The sequence below is a fragment of the Myotis lucifugus genome, unplaced genomic scaffold (assembly GCF_000147115.1).
Source record: "Myotis lucifugus unplaced genomic scaffold, Myoluc2.0 scaffold_31, whole genome shotgun sequence".
NCBI lineage: Eukaryota > Metazoa > Chordata > Mammalia > Chiroptera > Vespertilionidae > Myotis > Myotis lucifugus.
Window position 1 is genome coordinate 4,084,819 of NW_005871079.1, and position 18,624 is coordinate 4,103,442.

Below are 18,624 nucleotides of genomic sequence, written 5' to 3' on the forward strand. Positions count from 1 at the left end.
GCGCCGCAGCTGCCAGCCCGGGAGCCAATGAGCGCTCGGCGAGGCGGCGGCCACTTCCTCGTCAGCCCGGCCGCGCGCTCTGGACGGCTGGGCGGCCGCGGGGCGGGGCAGGGACTGCGCCGAGCCCCTCTGCCTGCGTCCGCTAGTCCTGCCGCCGAGGGTGGGCGCAGGTCCTGGAAGGCGCACCGCTGCAGACCGGACCACCAGGAGCTTTGGTTGACCGAGCGCCGGCTGGCGGGGCGTTCCTTGGGCTTTTCGTGCGTCGTCTTCAGGATCAGCTGCTCCAGGAAGCGAGATGGCGAAGCCGCCACCCAAACCGGTCAAACCAGGTAAGGGAGGTGCTCGCCGGGTCCCCCGACCGCCTCGGTGCCCTGCTAGCTTCCTCTGCCACTTGGCCGGGCAGACCCGGCCCGGACCCTCGCTCTCGAGATGCGACCCACCAGGAGAGGAGTTTGCTAGCTCTGTTGCGTTCGCGAAAGGGGAGGGATCGTTTTGGATAGCAAGAGGATTTCGAAGATTTTTTAAAAAGTGTATTTTAAAAGTGGTGTCGCCCTCGGTTTTACAAAGTTGACATTCTCTGCGACTTTCAAGCAAGCGGGTGTGATGGCTTCGTCCCATTGAAACTTTCCTGCGATGGATCTCCCTTTTCAAAAGAAATTAAGTAAATGTCTTGAAATGGTCTTGTAGCCACTTCCTTTTTTTTTTTTTTTTTTCAGTGTGTGTCACTGTCAAGTTAGAGTTCCTGACCGGCCCGAGAGAACAGGAAGTGCGCTGCTTGCAGGGTGGGGTGGGTGAGCGAGTCTCCTTTGGGACTTTTGAGAGGAACAGCGTTTGAAATTGATCTCGGGATCTTGGGAAAAACATTTAGAAAACTTGTACTCGGGTTCATGGCGAGAACAGCCTGGGCTGCGGCAGAGCAATCTCGGCTTTAACCATTCGGAAGCGTCACTTTATCGTGCCCTGCGAGTCCTTTGCCTCGGCTCCCCAGTGGTTTGGCCTCTGCACTGGAGAGTGCGAGATTACTAAATTACCCAAAGCCCTGTTCTTGGCCCCAAAGTCCTGGTTCATTTTTGACTCCATTCTAGGATATTTTATGCGATAGGGAGAAAAGAGAATTTAAAAGGGACTGATGTATTTCAGATCAATTCTGCATAACAAACTCTCCCACATTCATTTGATAGGTAATTATGGGAAACGTAGGAAACGGAAAATAAATAGCTCTGACATACTCAGGTTTTTTCCTCCCAATCTCATGGATCTTCGGTATGTCATAGACTGATGAAAGATATCAATTCACTTTACATTTCAAAGTAACCTTGGTTGGAAGGCATAGAGTTTCCGAGATTAATTTTTCCTTGATTTTTTCTAAACTTTAGTGAAGCATTACAACTTGCATGATTATTCAGTTTTCTTTCTTTGCCCACATTCATTGTCAGTTTCAAGTCATTTTATTTGAAAATTGTGTGCATACTCACATAGATGGAATAGTGATTCACTGAGGACTTAAATTTTGGTGGGCTGGGTATGGAAAAAGTTTCTGGGACTTTGGCTCTGCTGTGAGCAAAGATGGGGCTTGGCCAGAATTGGGCTCTGTGCTTCTTTAGATGTGGAATCTGATGAGGAATTCGCATTTTAAGTGAATATGTAGGAGGTGGCCACTTTCTAAACTCAGATGTGAATCATGACCTCAAGTATTCAACAAAGCATAGTTATTATTTGATAGCTAAATGAAGTACTGTACTTTATTATAAAGAATGTCTTGAGAACCTATTCATGAGGGTTTTTAAAAATGTCTTTAGACATTAAGTGATATCTTTGCTGTAGCTGGAGGGACATTGAATCTGATGTGTATGTGTGTGTGTACGAGTGTGTACTTATGCACACATGGGTGTGGTTTAAGGACCATAGTGTTACCAGTTGGGGATAAACTCCCAGGAATCATTTTTGTTGTCTAACATCACTGCGTTCTCCTCTTCAGCAAACCAGAAAGCAAATGGTTGAAAATGACTGTTGTTTAGAGACAGCTTGGATTCCTCCCACATTTACAAATGACATCCAAACTCAAATAAGGTTACCGTATAAATAGGGTCCCTCTAGTTTTCTGCAAAGCAAGAACTGGGCAGAACAGCATGGCTTAATTCATAGGCAATATGAGAAGGAGGACAGCTAAGCGAGAGAGGACAAAGGACTTAATGGAAAATTTTAGTAATAAGGAACATTAAGCTATAATGTGGGCTAATGTATCTCTCAGGTTGATTGGCAATACCCCATAAGGGGACCTTTTTGGAAAGGAGGCTGCCCAGACAAATGCTGGTCAGCTGCTTGTGGGAAAGCCCTGCTACTTAATTTCTTTGTGCATTTCCTTAATTTCCTTCCTGAGGCTATACCAGGGGTCACCTGGTTTGGGCTTTTGTCCACAATCAAAATTCATTTGCCAAAAGCACTTCTTAATGTACGTAGGCCCCGTGCTAGACGCCGGCGTTCCAAGGAACAATGACATAGGTTCTCATTCATGAGGGTCTTGAGTCTAATGGGGGAGATTTACATATGCACAGATTAATTTTAATTTTAGGTTGTTCCTACAAGTGAATGGCTGATTTGTCCATTTTGTGTAAAAAAATCTTGTAGTTAAAAATAAAAGTAATATTTTTATTATAGAACCTTTAGAAAATAACAAACATATAAAAACCATCCCTACTTATCTGGTGATAAGCACTGTTTTTCCCCAGTTTATTTTTTCTTTTTCAAATCCATTTCATTCGAAAAAGAAAATACAAACAGTCATTCCCAGAACAGAATCAGATTCCATTTTAAGTGCCTTGCTGTTGGTTGCCATGTTTCCTATAGTCTCTGTGGTATCACCTACCCTCTGCTTGAAAAATCAATTCTGTCACATTTTAACCTTTCCTTGTTTACTGGTGTTTTTTATTCCTTTAGGGTCACTGTTGGCCATCCCAGGTCTTTTATCGAAACTCTACCTTCTAATTGTTAGATGTGTCACTATGGTACTCCATCGGCTAACAGTTTTACGGTTTAGCTCATTCCTTATAGAATCCTCTTTACCTTCTACTGTTTTACACACATGTGGCATTTCTGTTCTTTCAGCCACCCTCTGGAGCCTTGCAGTTAAATTAGGGTGAACCGGTCTGGCTTGTCGGAGTGGAGAAAACAACTTATGTTCTCACAAAGCCTTTTTTTTTTTTTTTTAAAGAGACTTTATTCTGAGACTTGATGTAAAATGGGCCAAAGGATATTGAATGAGATGTGGCTACAATCCTTGCATTCAAAGCAGGTTTGATGACCCTCCACTGTAGCGGGAAGCCTGAGGTCTGACCTTGACCATTTCTTTAAAATGGCTTATTGATTTTGATGGTGGAAGTAAAGCAGCATAAATATTTCACATGTCTTCTGAAAATAAATTTGTGGGACATTGAAGAAGCAGATGCCAATGTTTTGGGTTCTTTTGTATACACAGTAAAAAACAAACTTCAAAGATGTCACACATATGCTGCTTATATAACACCATTGAGAGGAAAAAGGTCTTCATCCAAAACCATCGGAACTCTCATATAATTTTTTCCCTCTTAATAAATGAATGTCAGAGGTGCTCCATTGTAAAGTTTGAGAAACGCCTTGAAAATGACAGGGTGATGATGATGATGGTGGTGGTGTTGGTAATAGTTAACATTTATTCCTAAGTGTCAGGAACTGTGCCAAGAACTTTAAATGCCCCATCTCATTTGATTATTTTAACTTCCCTAAAAGGTAGATCCTAATATCCCCATTTTATGGATGAAGTAGGACTTAGTGAGGTTAAGAAAACTATTTGAGGTCTCAAAGCTAGGAAGTGGTTGGTTTGACCCAGGAATGGAACACAAGCCTTAACTGGAGTCTCTGCATTTTGCTCAGAGAAACCTGTGAGGATTCTGTTAGATTGGACGAGGTTTTGTTGGGCAGCCATCCTTACTAACTTAGGCAATTGTATTTTTTATATTTGCTTTGTATAACTCCTCTTTCAATAGGTCTGTATTAGACTATTAGATACTTTTTGAGAATAGAATAATCTTTTATTTCTTTGTACCTGCAGAGCAAATAAACTTTTTATGCATGACATACATAAAAGTCTTGATACATAATAAAGTCTTTGTCTGGAAGAAGGTGAGGGAGACTGTGGTTGGGTACATCTTGTAGCTTCACCATAAAGTAGCAAAGACTGGAGGCACTGTTCGTCAGCACTACTTCTGAAAATAGTGGGGGTCCCCTCCCTTTTGTGTTAACATTCCCACTGCTTGACTTCACTGTGACTAGTAACTAGTTTTTCTGAAACGCCTCTGTAAGGAAGGAAAAATATTTCCTCTACCCTCTTAGGTTCTATGTCTGGGTCCTGTGCATTAAACTGAGAAAAAACAGATTAACAGAAGAAAAATGCATACAAATTTATTTTGTTTTTAATTTTATATGTACACTAGAGGCCTAGTGCATGAAATTCGTGCATGGGAAGGGTCCCTAGCGGCTGCCAGCTGCCGGCCGGGAACTCCCTTCCTCGGCTGCCTACCGGGGCCTTCCTTTGTTCCGCGCCACCCACTGGTGGTCAGTGCACATCATAGCGAGTGATCAAATTCCTGAGGGGACACTTTACATATTAGGCTTTTATATCTATAGATGGGAATATACAGAAAAGAAGTGAAAAGCCCAAAGAAGTGGTTAGTCTTAGAAGCTCATACATCATTTTAACAAACAGTGATTAAGTGTGGAGAAGTGACTAGACAAAGAACAAGAGGGTCAGGCTTCTATGGGGAATAAACTGTGGGAAGGTAAATATATGGGGAAACTAATGAAAGATAAGGGTCGCCCTAGCTGGTTTGGCTCACTGGATAGAGCGTCGGCCTGGGGACTGAAGGGTCCCAGGTTCAATTCCGGTCAAGGGCATGTACCTTGGTTGCAGGCACATCCCCGGTGGGAGGTGTGCAGGAGGCAGCTGATCGATGCTTCTCTCTCCTTGATGTTTCTAACTCTCTATCCCTCTCCCTTCCTCTCTGTAAAAAACCAATTAAAAATATATTTAAAAAAAAAGAAAGGTAAGGGTCATTTTAGTAAGGTTTGTTTATATAGGCTCATTTAGGTGCCATTTCCAACTCCAGTGATAAGGGTTGTTTCCTCTTTCTTGTATGGGGACATGTTGGGAGGGGTACCTTCACAAGGGGAATTTATGCCCTGCTTTTAGGCCGATAGGGAGAGGATAAAGCAAGCATATCAAACTCGTGGCCCACGGGCTGCATGCGGCCCACAATGAATATTTTTGTGGCCCAACGAATATAATGGCATATAAGAAATGTTTTAATAAAAATTTAGTAACTTAATTTTTACAATATCTACAACATTTGCTAATGACTGATAACTATAATCATGTTGCATTAATTTCCCTTAGGCGCCATCCGCGCAGGCACACCATTTCTCTCCACTAATACTAGCAGCGAATATTTTAGCAGCCGATTGCCTCGTCATTAGTCTTGTACTGACTTGTTTGGTGTGTGCTACAGGAAATAATTTGCTTTCGGAGAACAAGAAAAATAGGTTTATTTGCGTTACGCTTATTTGTGCAGTAATTCAGTGTCTGGTAAGTTAATGTTCAAGAAAAAATATTAATTTTTATTAAAATGTTCTATTATTTTATGTTAACGATGACTCATTTATTTCAGCCCTTTGTATCCAGCATGTCTCTATCGAAATAAACCTACATTTCTATGAAAATTGAAGCTTTTGTTTTTTTGCGGCCCACAGAAACTTAAACCTTATTTATTTGGCCTGTGTTAGCCTTGGAGTTTGACGTGCTTGTAATATAGAGTCCTTTCTGTGGCTGCTTTTACTTACCTGCCTTCAGCTCAAAATAATCTTTATACCAAAGTGGCATAATTCTGAGTGGCAGATTTTAATCTCCTTTACCTCATATCTCATGTCCAATGAAAACCATTGCCAAAGTGTGCTCCCTTGTTTATTGCCCAGGGGAAAACAAAATACGAGAGAGAGAGAGAGACAGAGAGAGAGAGAGAGAGAGAGAGAGAGAGAGATGCACTTGGCACTTTCAGTGGGCTGATGCGAGCTAAGTCAAGATTCTCTATAAATTTGTCAATCATATTTCAGTAAAGCTGGGCTGGGGGAAGATTCTCTATCAAACAAATTACAGGAGTTTGGGGGGAATTTTTAGGTATCAGTATAAAGAGAGCTTCCTAGTTCTTTTTGAACAACCGCGTGGTATTCTATTGTATTTATTTAACCAGACCTGTATTAGTGAGCATTAGATTGTTTCCATTCTTTTGTTATAACTGTGTTGTAACAGTCTTGTTGCTTTACCTGGTGAATAAATCTACAGGAGAAAGTCCTGACAGAGGGTTGGTGTATTGTTCGAAGGCACGTGGCTTGTCATTTTCATAGACATTTCCAAAATGCTCTCCAAAGAGGTTGTACCAACGGACCTTCCTACCAAAAATGTGTGCGCTTGCCTTAAACAGAAAAGTTCCAAAGCATGTCGTAAGAGATAGCATCAAAGTGTGACCAGAGAACTGGGAAGTGCAAAGCAAGGAGCTTGAGGAAGCTGAGAACCCAGTCACAGAGAAGGGGAAATTTAAGCAGGGTCTCGAATACTGAGGAAGAGTTTGATAGACAAAAAAAAAAAATAAAATAAAAAAAAATGGGGAAAGTCGTTTGACTCGGGCAGAAATGAAATAACTTGATATGTCCTCCTCTCCGGCTGAGCTTTTCCGTCTCTCAGAGAAGCCAGGGAGACTTGCTGTGCACACATGGAACGGTGGATTGGAGAAATTTGCTCCAAATTAAAGAGAAAGTCATTCGTCTGGCATAGCAGTCAGTGAAAAACTAGAATTTGTGCTACACAGGAATGGAGAAATAAATGTCTGCATGTCAGCCCTCTGCATATCTGCGTATCTGTTTGTCAGAGGGTTAGCAATAGCTGTGGGTGTTTAGTTTGCAGCGTGGGTTAAAGAGGGCCACAGATTTAAATCACTTACACAAGTCATTGGTGGGGCTGCTGTGGCCACCTCATTTTTTATTCATTCTTGCCGCCACTCATTTCCCACTTGACGTTTGGGCATCTGTAGAAATTTTAGAGAGTCACAAGGAAAATCCCTCAACTTTCTCTTGTGGTAAGAGGTGGGGGATAGTTTTGTGTTTGTGCATTTTGATTAGCGTGGGATTTTAAAGTTCATTGGCATCCCTTAGAATTTGGTAAGTTACTTTGGTTTTATATTCCTGGGACCAAAGAATACATTCAGTGTGGTTCTTTCCTAGGTTAGTGCTCCTGATTTCCGGGCAGCCCGAATTCAAATGAAGGCAGACCCTAGGGAAAAACTCAGTTAATACTGCTACAGGGGCCGCTCTCGGGAGTCTTCCTGGCAGCCTGACACTCCAGGGATTTTGTTTGGTTCTGAGAAACTCATTGATTCTATTTCAGGATTCCCTCCCTTGTCTAGGAGAAAAGACTTGAATCAACTTACTTGCAAGAGACAAAGCAGTGACTTCACTGGAGAGTGTTCTGGTGTGGCTGTGTCTTCTATGAACCTCCTGACCCAGTCCATACTTGGGGGAAGGACCCCTCCATTCGTAGTCTCTCTGAGCATGGCTGAGGGCAGCTAGGCTGAGAGAAGCCCTTCTAACCTGTTGGCCCAGTTGGCAGGTGTCAGACTCCGGATTTGGAAGTATCCACAGAGCCTCATAACGCCTTGCTTGAAAACCGGATTCCAAATGACTCTCTTTAAAAAAAATAAAATAAAATGTTGCCTCCCCGGGTGTACAGGGTTTTCTGCTTTGGGGACCCGTTGTTTGATGAGTCAGTGCAAGTTCAGCAGTAGCCCTGGAGGACCTACCCTGAAGGTATTCTCACTTGTTTTTCAGGCATGGAAACTGGCTGTGAAATGTTACAACAGAAACCATCCCCTCCAAAGTTTTTTTTCTGAATGGTGTGCCAAAGAGATTGTTTTCAGCCTTATTTTTCTGTTGGAGAATAAATCGTTCCCTTTCATTCCTCTGTACTCGGGTTCTAAATCTAAGGCACCCCAGCAGCGGCCAAAGAACCGGGGCCTGTGTTAAGTTGAAATGTGAAGCAGGAGTCACTGCTTGTGGTGACTGTCCACATCCTCTTTTAGGAAGCCTGTCCCATCCACATGCTTCTGATCTTCGCCTCATGCCTTCCCACTCTCTAGGAGCAATTGTATATCTAAATATCGGGCCTTCAGAGGTGTGGTAGGAGTTCTGTTCTCCACAGTGGGCTCCTGCCCATTTCCAGATTCTTGGTTGGTACTGCATCTTTCTGACGTCTTGACATGTGTGGCACTCTCTTATTGACTGGCACTGGGGTATCTGCTGCTTTGCCTGTCCTGAAGCCTTGTCATTGGCCTGCTTTTCTCCTGCTTGGACACATGCCCCATATCATTTAGCTGACACACCTGGGCCTTTCAGATATACTCTGACCCTCGATTGGCCTGGGTCTGTGGCTAGTCTTCGATGGATTTCCCCTTAGGTGTCTTTGCTTCTTCAGACCTAACCTTAGGCAGACCCGCATACCATAGCCAGTTGTTTGAGCTCTGATGATGGCACCTTAAGGGACCAGGGCCACGTGCCGAGAGAGCCTTACAGCAGTATCTCGGTCAGGACCGTCCTGGTCTTCTTCACTGACATCATCTGGGACTTGGTTTCCTCTCATTTCAATTCCACGGGGCTCTGAGAATGAAGTAACTCACCACTTCACATCTGAGGAACAAATCCACCTTCTGTGTTAAACCCATCATGGATTTATCATGATCCCCTTCCCAAAAGCATCTGATTTAAAAATAAGGTGAACTGAAAACAAGATTCCTGGAAGGAATTCCCTTTTCAGTTGAACTACTGTAGTCCCCTTTATCCACGGCTTTGCTTTCCATGGTTTCAGTTACCTGCACTCAACTTCGGTCTAAAAACATTAAGTGGGAAATTCCAGAAATAAACAATTCATAAATTTTAAATCTCATCTCCTTCTGAGTAGTGTGATAAAATCTCATACTATCCCTTGCCCTAACCGGTTTGGCTCAGTGGATAGAGCATCAGCCTGCGGACTCAAGGGTCCCAGGTTCAATTCCGGTCAAGGGCATGTACCTTGGTTGCGGGCACATCCCCAGTAGGGAGTGTGCAGGAGGCAGCTGATCGATGTTTCTCTCTCATCGATGTTTCTAACTCTCTATCCCTCTCCCTTCCTCTCTGTAAAAAATCAATAAAATATATTTAAAAAAAAATCTCATACCATCCCACCTGACATGAATTGTCCCTTTTCCCAGTTACTACTATTACCTGTCAGTCCTGTAGTAGCCGTCTTGGTAGATGGAGTGTGTCGGTATCACAGCGCTCCTGTTCAAGTAGCCCTCATTTTACTTAATAATGGCCCCAAAGCACAAGAGTAAGGATGCTGACAATTTGGATATACCAAAGACAAGTGCTTCCTTCCCGTGAAAAGGTATGTATTTGTAGGGAAAAAATGGTATATGTATAGGGCTTGGTACTATCTGCGTTTTCACGTATCCACTGGGAGTCTTGGAACTTATTCCCTGTGCATAAGGGGGACCACTGTCCTCTTTAATAGGACTTTAGGCATAAAGATAGGCTTATAGAGTGGATATTCTAGGGACTAGGCTTTCATTTGGAGGAAGAGGCAGAATATAGTAATGGGAAATGAACATTAGCTTTGGGGTGAAATTCTGGCCCCAAATTCTTTTTTAATCCTCACCCCAGGATATGTTTTTACTGATTTCCAGAGAAAGAGGAAGGGAGAGAGAAAGAAAAAGACAAAACAAAACATCGAGCCCTAGCCAGTTTAGCTCAGTAGATAGAGTGCTGGCCCGTGGACTGAAGGGTTGCTGGTTTGATTCCGGTCAAGGGCACGTACCTCAGCTGCAGGCTCGATCCCTGACCTGAACCCACCTTCCATGTACCAGATGCTCCAACCAACTGAGCCACCAGGCCAGGGCTAGCCTCAGTTTTTTAATTAACTTGCTAGGTCACCTTGATAAGCCAGTACCTACCTAGACCATTCTGGGCCTGTTTCTTCACTTGATTCTAAACCTGATTCTAAATTTTCGTTGCCTTACACGGGTTTTTCAAAGAACTCCCCAAATTTCTACTTAATTTTATCCTGTGCTTCTTGTAGAAACCTGTACCATGTTCGTTGCTCCCTTTCTTCCTGCTACTCCCCATGCTCAGTGTTATGTGAATGCAAACACATGGAGGGATTCAATACCTTAAGGGCTTTCATCCGTCCAGATTTCCATGACAACCAGGCAGAGGGGAGAAAGGGTGGGAAGAGGACATAGCATGTTCATAAACAGGTCTAATCTGATTTCACCTGGGCTCTGGTTGGATAGGGCAGTCGAGGGTTTTTGTTTTGTTTTTTATTTTTGTTTTTGTAGCTGCCTAGTGCCGTGATCGGCAAACTGCAGCTCGCGAGCCACATGCGGCTCTTTGGCCCCTTGAGTGTGGCTCTTCCACAAAATACCACGTGCAGGCGCGCACGTACAGTGCGATTGAAACTTCGTGGCCCATGCGCAGAAGTCGGTATTTTGTGGAAGAGCCGGTATTTTGTGAAAGAGCCACACTCAAGGGGCCAAAGAGCCGCATGTGCCTCGCGAGCCGCGGTTTGCCGAGCCGCAGTTTGCCGACCACTGGTAGTGGAAGAGAACATCAGGGTGGCCCTGCAGAAATGTGTCTGGACCCTACAGGCACAGCCAAGGAGACCCTTGCAAACTGTGGGCATTCATGAATGGCCTGAGACGTTGAGGACTTTTATGTTTGGAAAATGTATAAAGCTCTTGATGACTTGATAACGTAAACTCCATAGGTTTTAGAGCTAAGGATATATCTTTAGCTAATGTTCAGAAATTAATTCTGTTCAAAATATTGTTCAGAATCCTCCTTTCTCTGACATTTTCTTTTTTCTGTCTTCTTTGGAGGTAACAGTTCTGAGCCATGGATTCTAATTCAGACCTTGCTCTATAGAAATGGCCATGGCCTTATTGCAGGAAGAAGGTTTTCAGTGCTCCTCTCTGGAAGAGAAACAGCGGTTCTTCCTCTAAGAAAGTTGTTCTCAGCCCACGCTTCGCTCCGTTAACGTAGTTCTTACACAAGAAACCAAAGCCTCTTTTTCAAAAAAGAAACTAACATTTCTATACTTATCGGGATTCCGATATAATGACAGTTTTAAGAACATAGAATTGTCCTGATGGGTATAAATTTTATTGCTAAAACTTTAGAACTTAAAAAAAATTCTGTTGTAGTTAAAAACTATTACAGTGCTCTTGAGTATTAATTTTCCACTAAATACACTTCAGGCCATAAAGAACTGCAATTTGTTAGGACAGATGACAAGAGAAGACAGGCTACTTATGCCTCTGGACAGAGGGTACTGAAGGAGGGCAAATTTCTAGTAATTATTATAAAAGCCTGCAATTTAGATACCGCTGAGTGTTGGTGGAAAGCCACTGCCGGGGCAGAGAGTGTGTTTCCCCGCTTCTGTCCCTGTAGGCAGAGAGGTTATTTTTTCTCTGTCAACTCATCCACCTCATAAACAGCAAATAGTTCTGCAGGCTCAAGGGTTTGGGAGGGGACCAGGACTATTCATAGAAGTGTAAGGGCAAATTCCAGTGTTTCAGTCCCCTGCCTTCCCGACTCATGACCCCATTTCACAGAGAGAAATGATCTGGATGTCTGTTAATGAGAAAGAGTTACAATCACGAGCAACTTACAGCCTCAGGCATGAGTGTGAAAGGTGCCTTGGGCTGGGAGTAGCTGAGTTAGTCACTGAATCTAGGTACATAACCTTCACCTATGCCCAGTCCTTGACTGGAGGGGACATTCTCAAAAGAATGGTCCTGTAATTACCCTATTTGAACTACAGCCCCAGAAAACCACAGCTTTTCATTTGTCTGACCTTTGTCATTCTCTAGGGAAATTCTAGGGACTTCTCTATCATTCTTTAGGGACTTTATTCTCCTGGAACCCTCCTCCTTCTCCCCAAATATGATCTGGTTTGGGAAAATACCTGAACATTTCTTTTTTGTTGCTGTTAATCCTCACCCGAGGACATTCCATTGATTTTTAGAGAGAGTGGAAGGGACGGGGAGAGACACAGAGAGAGAAACATCGATGTGAGAGAGACACATCAATTGGTTGCCTCCTGCAGGTGCCCTGCCTGGGGTGGGGGATCGAGCCTGAGCCTGCAACTGAGGTACGTGCCCTTGACTGGAATCAAACCCGAGGCCCTTCAGTCTTCGGGCTGATGTTCTGTCCACTGAGCCAAACCGGCTCGGGCCTGAACATTTCTTTGACCTTTTCTGGGAGTCACTTGGACTCCGTGGGGTCAAATAGACACGAGACAGACTTGCAAGAGAATATAACTAAATTTAATTCATACACATATGTATGGGAACCCCGCATATGAGTCAGCGATTCCACATGCAGGCGAGGTTTACGCAGAAAGGGGGACTGAGGTCTAGAAGAAGTTCTGCATTAGGGGTGAGGTCATGCACCTCAGGGGCTAAAAAGGGTCATTGCAGGGTGATAAGTGCAGCTGCTTAGAACATAAAAGTTTGCCCTATCATAGAGGTGGCTTGAAAAGATGGTCACTGATAATCTCTTATGGGAAAGGCCTCAAATTCAAATTCTTCTAGGCAGTTATGAGTGGGGGGCAAAAGTTTCTGCTGAGCCTGCGGCTTAAAGTTACCTTTAGCTTAAAACAATCTGTATACCACAGAGGCCCAACTTGGGGGTGACTCTTTCTGGACCTCCACAACTTCTTGGGCCTCCTCGGGCCCTGCAGACTGCTGTCTTTCCCACCTTTCCTTAAGCACTCTCAGCTCTCAGAACTAGACAAGCTGGAGAAGGGACTCATCACCTGGGGCATCCCCCTGCCTGTGCCTTCTGGGCGGAGCCTTCAGCGAGATGCCAGTTCTGGCTCTGTAATGGCCCAGGTGTCACGTCCAACATTTCCAAGGCCACTAGGCAAAGCTCACCGTGTTCATGGAAGGACCGCGGCCCTTAGGAGCCCTGTAAGCCTTTTGAGGAAGTACTGCTGTGGGACTTGAGAGAAGATGCTACCAGGGGAACCATTTCTAGGTTCAAGGCTGTTAAATAGATGATCTTGGAAGAAATGAATGTCTTAGACATCTCATTGGCTTCCTACAGGTGGCCTTTCTGAATCCACTTTCCTGTTTCTGGAAATGGACTTTGGCGGAGTCTCTTGCAGGTGCCACAGAAGCAGATTGGACTCCTTGTTTTCTGAACTGAGAGGGGCTCAGTTTCAGTTGTTACTTATTCTTTGCTCTCTAATGACCTTTACTTGTGTGTTTGGTAATATTTCTTACACATCCAGTGTTTGTGCTGTTATACAAGAGTTCTAATACTAACTGGAAATAGTAAAATGCCCTCCACTATAGATTTGGCCCCTCTGTGTTCGTCAGGTAAGTTTCGCGTGAGCACCTGGATGTAGCTTAAGTTCAGTGTCTCTAGAGATTCGCTTTTGTTTTCCTTAGACACAGTGTATATCTTGGTCCTTATATCAGGTTTGAAAGGGCTTCCGCTTTCAATAAAGGAGACATTTTTTTTTTTATCATCGTGTTGTCTTGCTACCATGTGTTTTTATAGAGGCTTAAGACCAAGGCCGTTTTATTATTGTTGCAAATTTTTATTTCCTAAGTGCATTAGTAATTTTCTTAAAAATCGGGCATTCATGAAGTCTGAAGTTTAAGCTTGTCCATTTATTATTTGTTCAAATTAAAAACTTCTCTTGAAATAAAAATAATTTCCAAGGCCATTTTTAATATATCCGGAGAGCATTCTATTACTTGCCAAGAGCACCAGATATCTAAATCTGAAAATTTTCTATTTGATTTCTAAACATCGGTTATACACATTAATGTATTAAATGCTCCAGCCTGGTGTTTTTTTCAGATTGTGAGTGGTTACCCAGTAGTAGGTCATGAAGTCAGTATAGTTAGTTGTGACTATCATTTAGCACTTAGGAGAGAGAGAGAGGGAGAGAGAGAGAGAGAGAGAGGGGAGGAGATGAGAGAGAGAGAGAGAGAGAAAAAGAGAGAGAGAGAGAGAGAGAGAGAGAGAGAAGAAAAGAAGAAGACAGTAGAATAGAACAGAACAGAAAATATCAGAGATATCAGAGAGAGCCCTGACTGGGTAGCTTAGTTGGTTAGAGCCGTGGTAGGCAAACTGCGGGTCGCGAGCCACATACGGCTCTTTGGCCCCTTGAGTATGGCTCTTCCTAAGCCTTAGGAGTACCCTAATTAAGTTAATAACAATGTACCTAATTATATAGTTTAAGTTTAAAAAATTTGGCTCTCAAAAGAAATTTCAATTGTTGTACTGTTGATATTTGGCTCTGTTGACTAATGAGTTTGCTGACCACTGGGTTAGAGCATTGTTCCAGTGCTCCAACTGTAAAATTGAGCCCTGTCAGGGTACATACAAGAACCAACCAATGAATACATAAATAAGTGGGACAACAAATCGATGCCTCTCTCTCTCTCAAAATCAATAAAAAAAAATATCAGAGAGAATCACTCGAAGTTTTGGTGAAATTTTTTTCAGTTTTATGAGAGTGTATATATATGTGTGTTTCCTGGTTCCTGATGTGCAATGTATTTCCTAATGTGGGTCTCAGAAATATTGAGAAACCTCTAGCCTGTCTGTGCTCTGTCCCCACATTCTCCTACCAGGTTCCAGCCATACTGATCTTGTCGACATTCATAGGCAGCCCTCCTGACCTCCAGCTCTTCTCTGTCTATACACTGCTCTGTAGTCTGGGTCTGCCCCAACCTGTCCCTACCCCTCTGGAAAAGATAACTCCTGTTACATTTCCAGAATCAAAGTAGATGTCACCTCCTCTCCAGCCAGCACAAGTCACACTTTTATGAACTTGGCATTGCAGTTACTTATCTCTTCACCATTTTTTTGGTGGTCAGATCAGGGAGACAAAGAGGACAAAAAAAGACATTAAAATACTCTGCTGATAAATAAAGTAAAAATAACTTAAGTTGTCCTTCAATAGGGCATTAAAAGAATATGTTTTCCTATTTATATATGGAATTTTTATTCTTTATAGACAATTTAGGAAAATAAACAAGAAAATAAACATGACTCATAGTTCTACTGCCTAGAGGTAACTATTAATATTCTGATATGTTTTTCCTTCCGGTTTTTCTTCTATGCATATTTTTGTTTTACATAGTTGATTGTATATATATTATACCACCAGCCATCTATAGATATGTAAAAGCCTAAGCGACCGATTGACTGGAACTACTGGAGTGACTGATCGCTATGACGCGCACTGACCACCAGGGGGCAGACACACAATGCAGGAGCTGCCCCCTGGTGGTCAGTGCGCTTCCACAGCGGGAGCGTCACTCAGCCAGAAGCCAGGCTCATGGCCAGCAAGCGCAGCTGTGGTGGTGGGAGCCTCTCCCTTCTCTCCAGCCGCCTGCTGCTTCGGCACTGCTACATCCCTTGGAGGATGTCAGACTGCCGGTTTCGGTCCCGGATTGCGAGAGGGCGCAGGCCAGGCTGAGGGACCCCACCTGTGCACAAATCTGTGCACTGAGCCTCTAGTTTTTACATAATAGTAAAACATAAGCATATCTCCAAAAAGCTCATTTTTACTCTTATTGTGGTAGCCTATATTCAGCATATGTATACATTTACATGTTCATGCTTTTCTGTGTTTTTTAAAAAAATTATTCTGTATTCATAGCTGTTATGGACTGAATGTTTTAATCATATACTGGAGTCCTAACCCACAATGTGATGGTATTTGGAGATGGGGCCTTGGGAAGGTAATTAGGGTTAGGTTAGGTCATGAGGATGGGGCTTGCGTAATGGGGTCAGTGGCTTTATGAGAAGAGGAAGTGAGGTGTGTGTGTGTGTGTGTGCAGAAAAGGCCATGTGACCACACGGTGAGAAGGTAGCCATCTGCGAGCCAGGAAGAGACTTACCACCAGAAACTGAGGTGGCTAGTACTTTGATCTTGGACTTCCCGGCCTCTAGAACTGTGAGAAATAAATGCTGTTGAAGCCACCCAGTATGTAGCCTTTTGTTAAGGCAGCCTGAGCTGACTAAAGATAATAGCTCTAGTTTTCAAAAATGACCACTTAAAACTCACATTTAATTCTTTAATAGACACTGAGGGATATAATATTAGATGTTACGCTTTGTTTGTGTAACAAAAGCATTAAGATTCCTCTGTTGGCGTATTATAAATAAACTAGAGGCCCGGTGCACAAAAATTTGTGCACTGGGGGGGGGGGTCCCTCTGCCTGGCCTGTGCCCTCTTGCAGTCTGGGACCCCTCGGGGGATGACCACCGGCTGGCTTAGGCCTGTTCCCTGAGGGATTGGGCCTAAGATGGCAATCAGACATCCCTCTGGCAGCCCGGCAGCCCTCGGGGGATGTCCACTTGCCAGCTGGGAGCAGACCTAAGCTGCAGTCAGATATCCTTAGCGCTGCTGAGGAGGCAGGAGAGGCTCCCACCACCACCGCTGTACTGGCAGCCCTCAGCCTGGCTTGTGGCTGAGCTGAGCTCCCCCTATGGGAGCACACTGACCACCAGAGGGCAGCTCCTGCATTGAGCGTCTGTCCCCTGGTGGTCAGTGTGTGTCATAGTGACCAGTCATTCCCAGTCTTTCTGTTGTTAGGGTCAGTTTGCATATTACCCTTTTACTATATAGGATAGAGGCCTGGTGCACGGGTGGGGGCCAGCTGGTTTGCCTTGAAGGGTGTCCAGGATCAGGGTGGGGGTCCCGCTGGGGTGCCTGGCCAGCCTGGGTGAGGGGCTGATGGCTGTTTGCAGCTGGTCACACCCCCTTCAGGGTGGGGGTCCCCACTGGGGTGCCTGGCCAGTCTGGGTGAGGGGCTGAGGGCCGTTTTCAGGCTGGCCAGCAACTGAAATTCTCAGCCTCTCCGTTTTTTCTTTTTTTTTTTTATTCTGAGATTTATTTACCGTCTATAATTGAAACTTTGTTGCCGTCACTGGCGCTCCCAGCTCTGTGGCCACGGCCTGCTGAAAGCAGGTATCTGGGGTTTGTTTAGCTTCTATAATTGAAACATTGTTGCTTTCGGGCTCAGAGCTGGGCCGCGGCAGGCGGGGAACCTTGGCTTCCTCCATCACTGGAGCAAGCAAGCCTCCTGCTCGCTTCAGCTGCGTGGCTGCCGGCTGCCATCTTTGTTGGCAGTTAATTTGCATATTGCCCTGATTAGCCAATGGGAAGCGTAGCAGAGGTACGGTTAATTACCCTTTTTGTCTTTTATTAGATAGGATTTCCTAATATACAGGAATAGGATTTTGCCAGTATGAATAAAGACCCAAGGAATAAACCCCCCCAAAAGGTAAAAATTTGTAGTATTTAATGATAGCTAACACGGGCACATATACCACCTCAGGAGCTGCACTCAATACTTTATGTATGTTAATTTTTTTAGTCTCATTTAATGCCGGGGTGCCAGCATTAAAAGCTCAGATCTTTCTGAGCCACTTCCAGGCTGTTGAGAGCATGAGCCCTGGAGCCTGGGCTTGGGTTTACACCCTATCTCCTCCTTCCTAGTTGAGCACCCCTGGACTAGGTACTTACCCTCTCTAACTCAGTTTCTTCAGCTGTAAAATAGGGCTAATAAAGCATTTACATCCCAGGGTTGTTTTGAGGATTAAATGAGAGGTTGCAAGTCAGTGCTTGGTAAGTCATAAACGTGAGCATAGATGGGTAATTTTGTTTTGGATTAGAGAGTTTACTTTTTAAAAAAAATATGCTTTTTAAAAATATTTTAGAGAGAAAGGAAGGAAGGGGGGGGGAGAGAGAGAGAGAGAGAGAGAGAGAGAGAGAGAGAGAGAGAGAAGAAACATTGATCAGTGCCAACCGGCAACTGAACCCACAACCCGGGCATGTGCCCTGACCGAGAATCTAACTGTGACCTCCTGGTTCATAGGTTGACCCTCAACAATTGAGCCACTCTGGCCTGGCCATTATTATTATTTTGATTTCCCTACCTTCCCACCCTAAGCATTTATAAATGCAAAACTATTCTTAGCTTCTCACTGGTTGTACAAAAACAGGCATTGCTGTCATGGGCTCACCTGAGCCTTTTGCAGAAGGTGACATGACCAGCGTAGCCTTATTTTAGTTAAATTCCAAGGATTGAAATAAAGAATTTTCCTCCATTCATCCCCACAGTCTCCTCAAACTGACTTTGGACAAAGTTCTTCTTGGGATGAAAGGTCTTTAGGGGCCCTTGCCCCCTCTCCAATGTGCAGACACACATGGCACTGAGCATGTCATTTGAAATGTTGAACCCTGCTCTTTGGGGCTTTTATGTTATACTGTGGAGAAGAAATAAACATAACCAGCAGTTATGACCTCTCAGGATGTAAAAGTAACCAAGTTTGCTGAAAGGCACTGAAAAGAGTAAGCAAAGGAAAAATGGATAAGAAAGACACACTGTTAATCAACAGAACCCTCTTGTCAGAAAACACACTGGCTACTGTTTTTAATGAGTCTGCCATTCCTGCAGCTGAAATCAAGACACGTTTCAA

General features: G+C 44.0%; 1 protein-coding gene across 1 annotated transcript in view; it reads left to right on the forward strand.

Annotated features, from left to right (window-relative positions):
* The first annotated feature begins 47 nt into the window (after positions 1–47).
* OSTF1 (osteoclast stimulating factor 1) overlaps positions 48–18,624 on the forward strand; it is a 52,919-nt gene continuing 34,342 nt past the window's right edge. Inside the window, exon 1 of the mRNA XM_006086816.3 lies at positions 48–329. Within this exon, the coding sequence (XP_006086878.1) occupies positions 296–329 (34 nt within the window). The 5' untranslated portion in view covers positions 48–295. The remainder of the gene's footprint in view (positions 330–18,624) is intronic.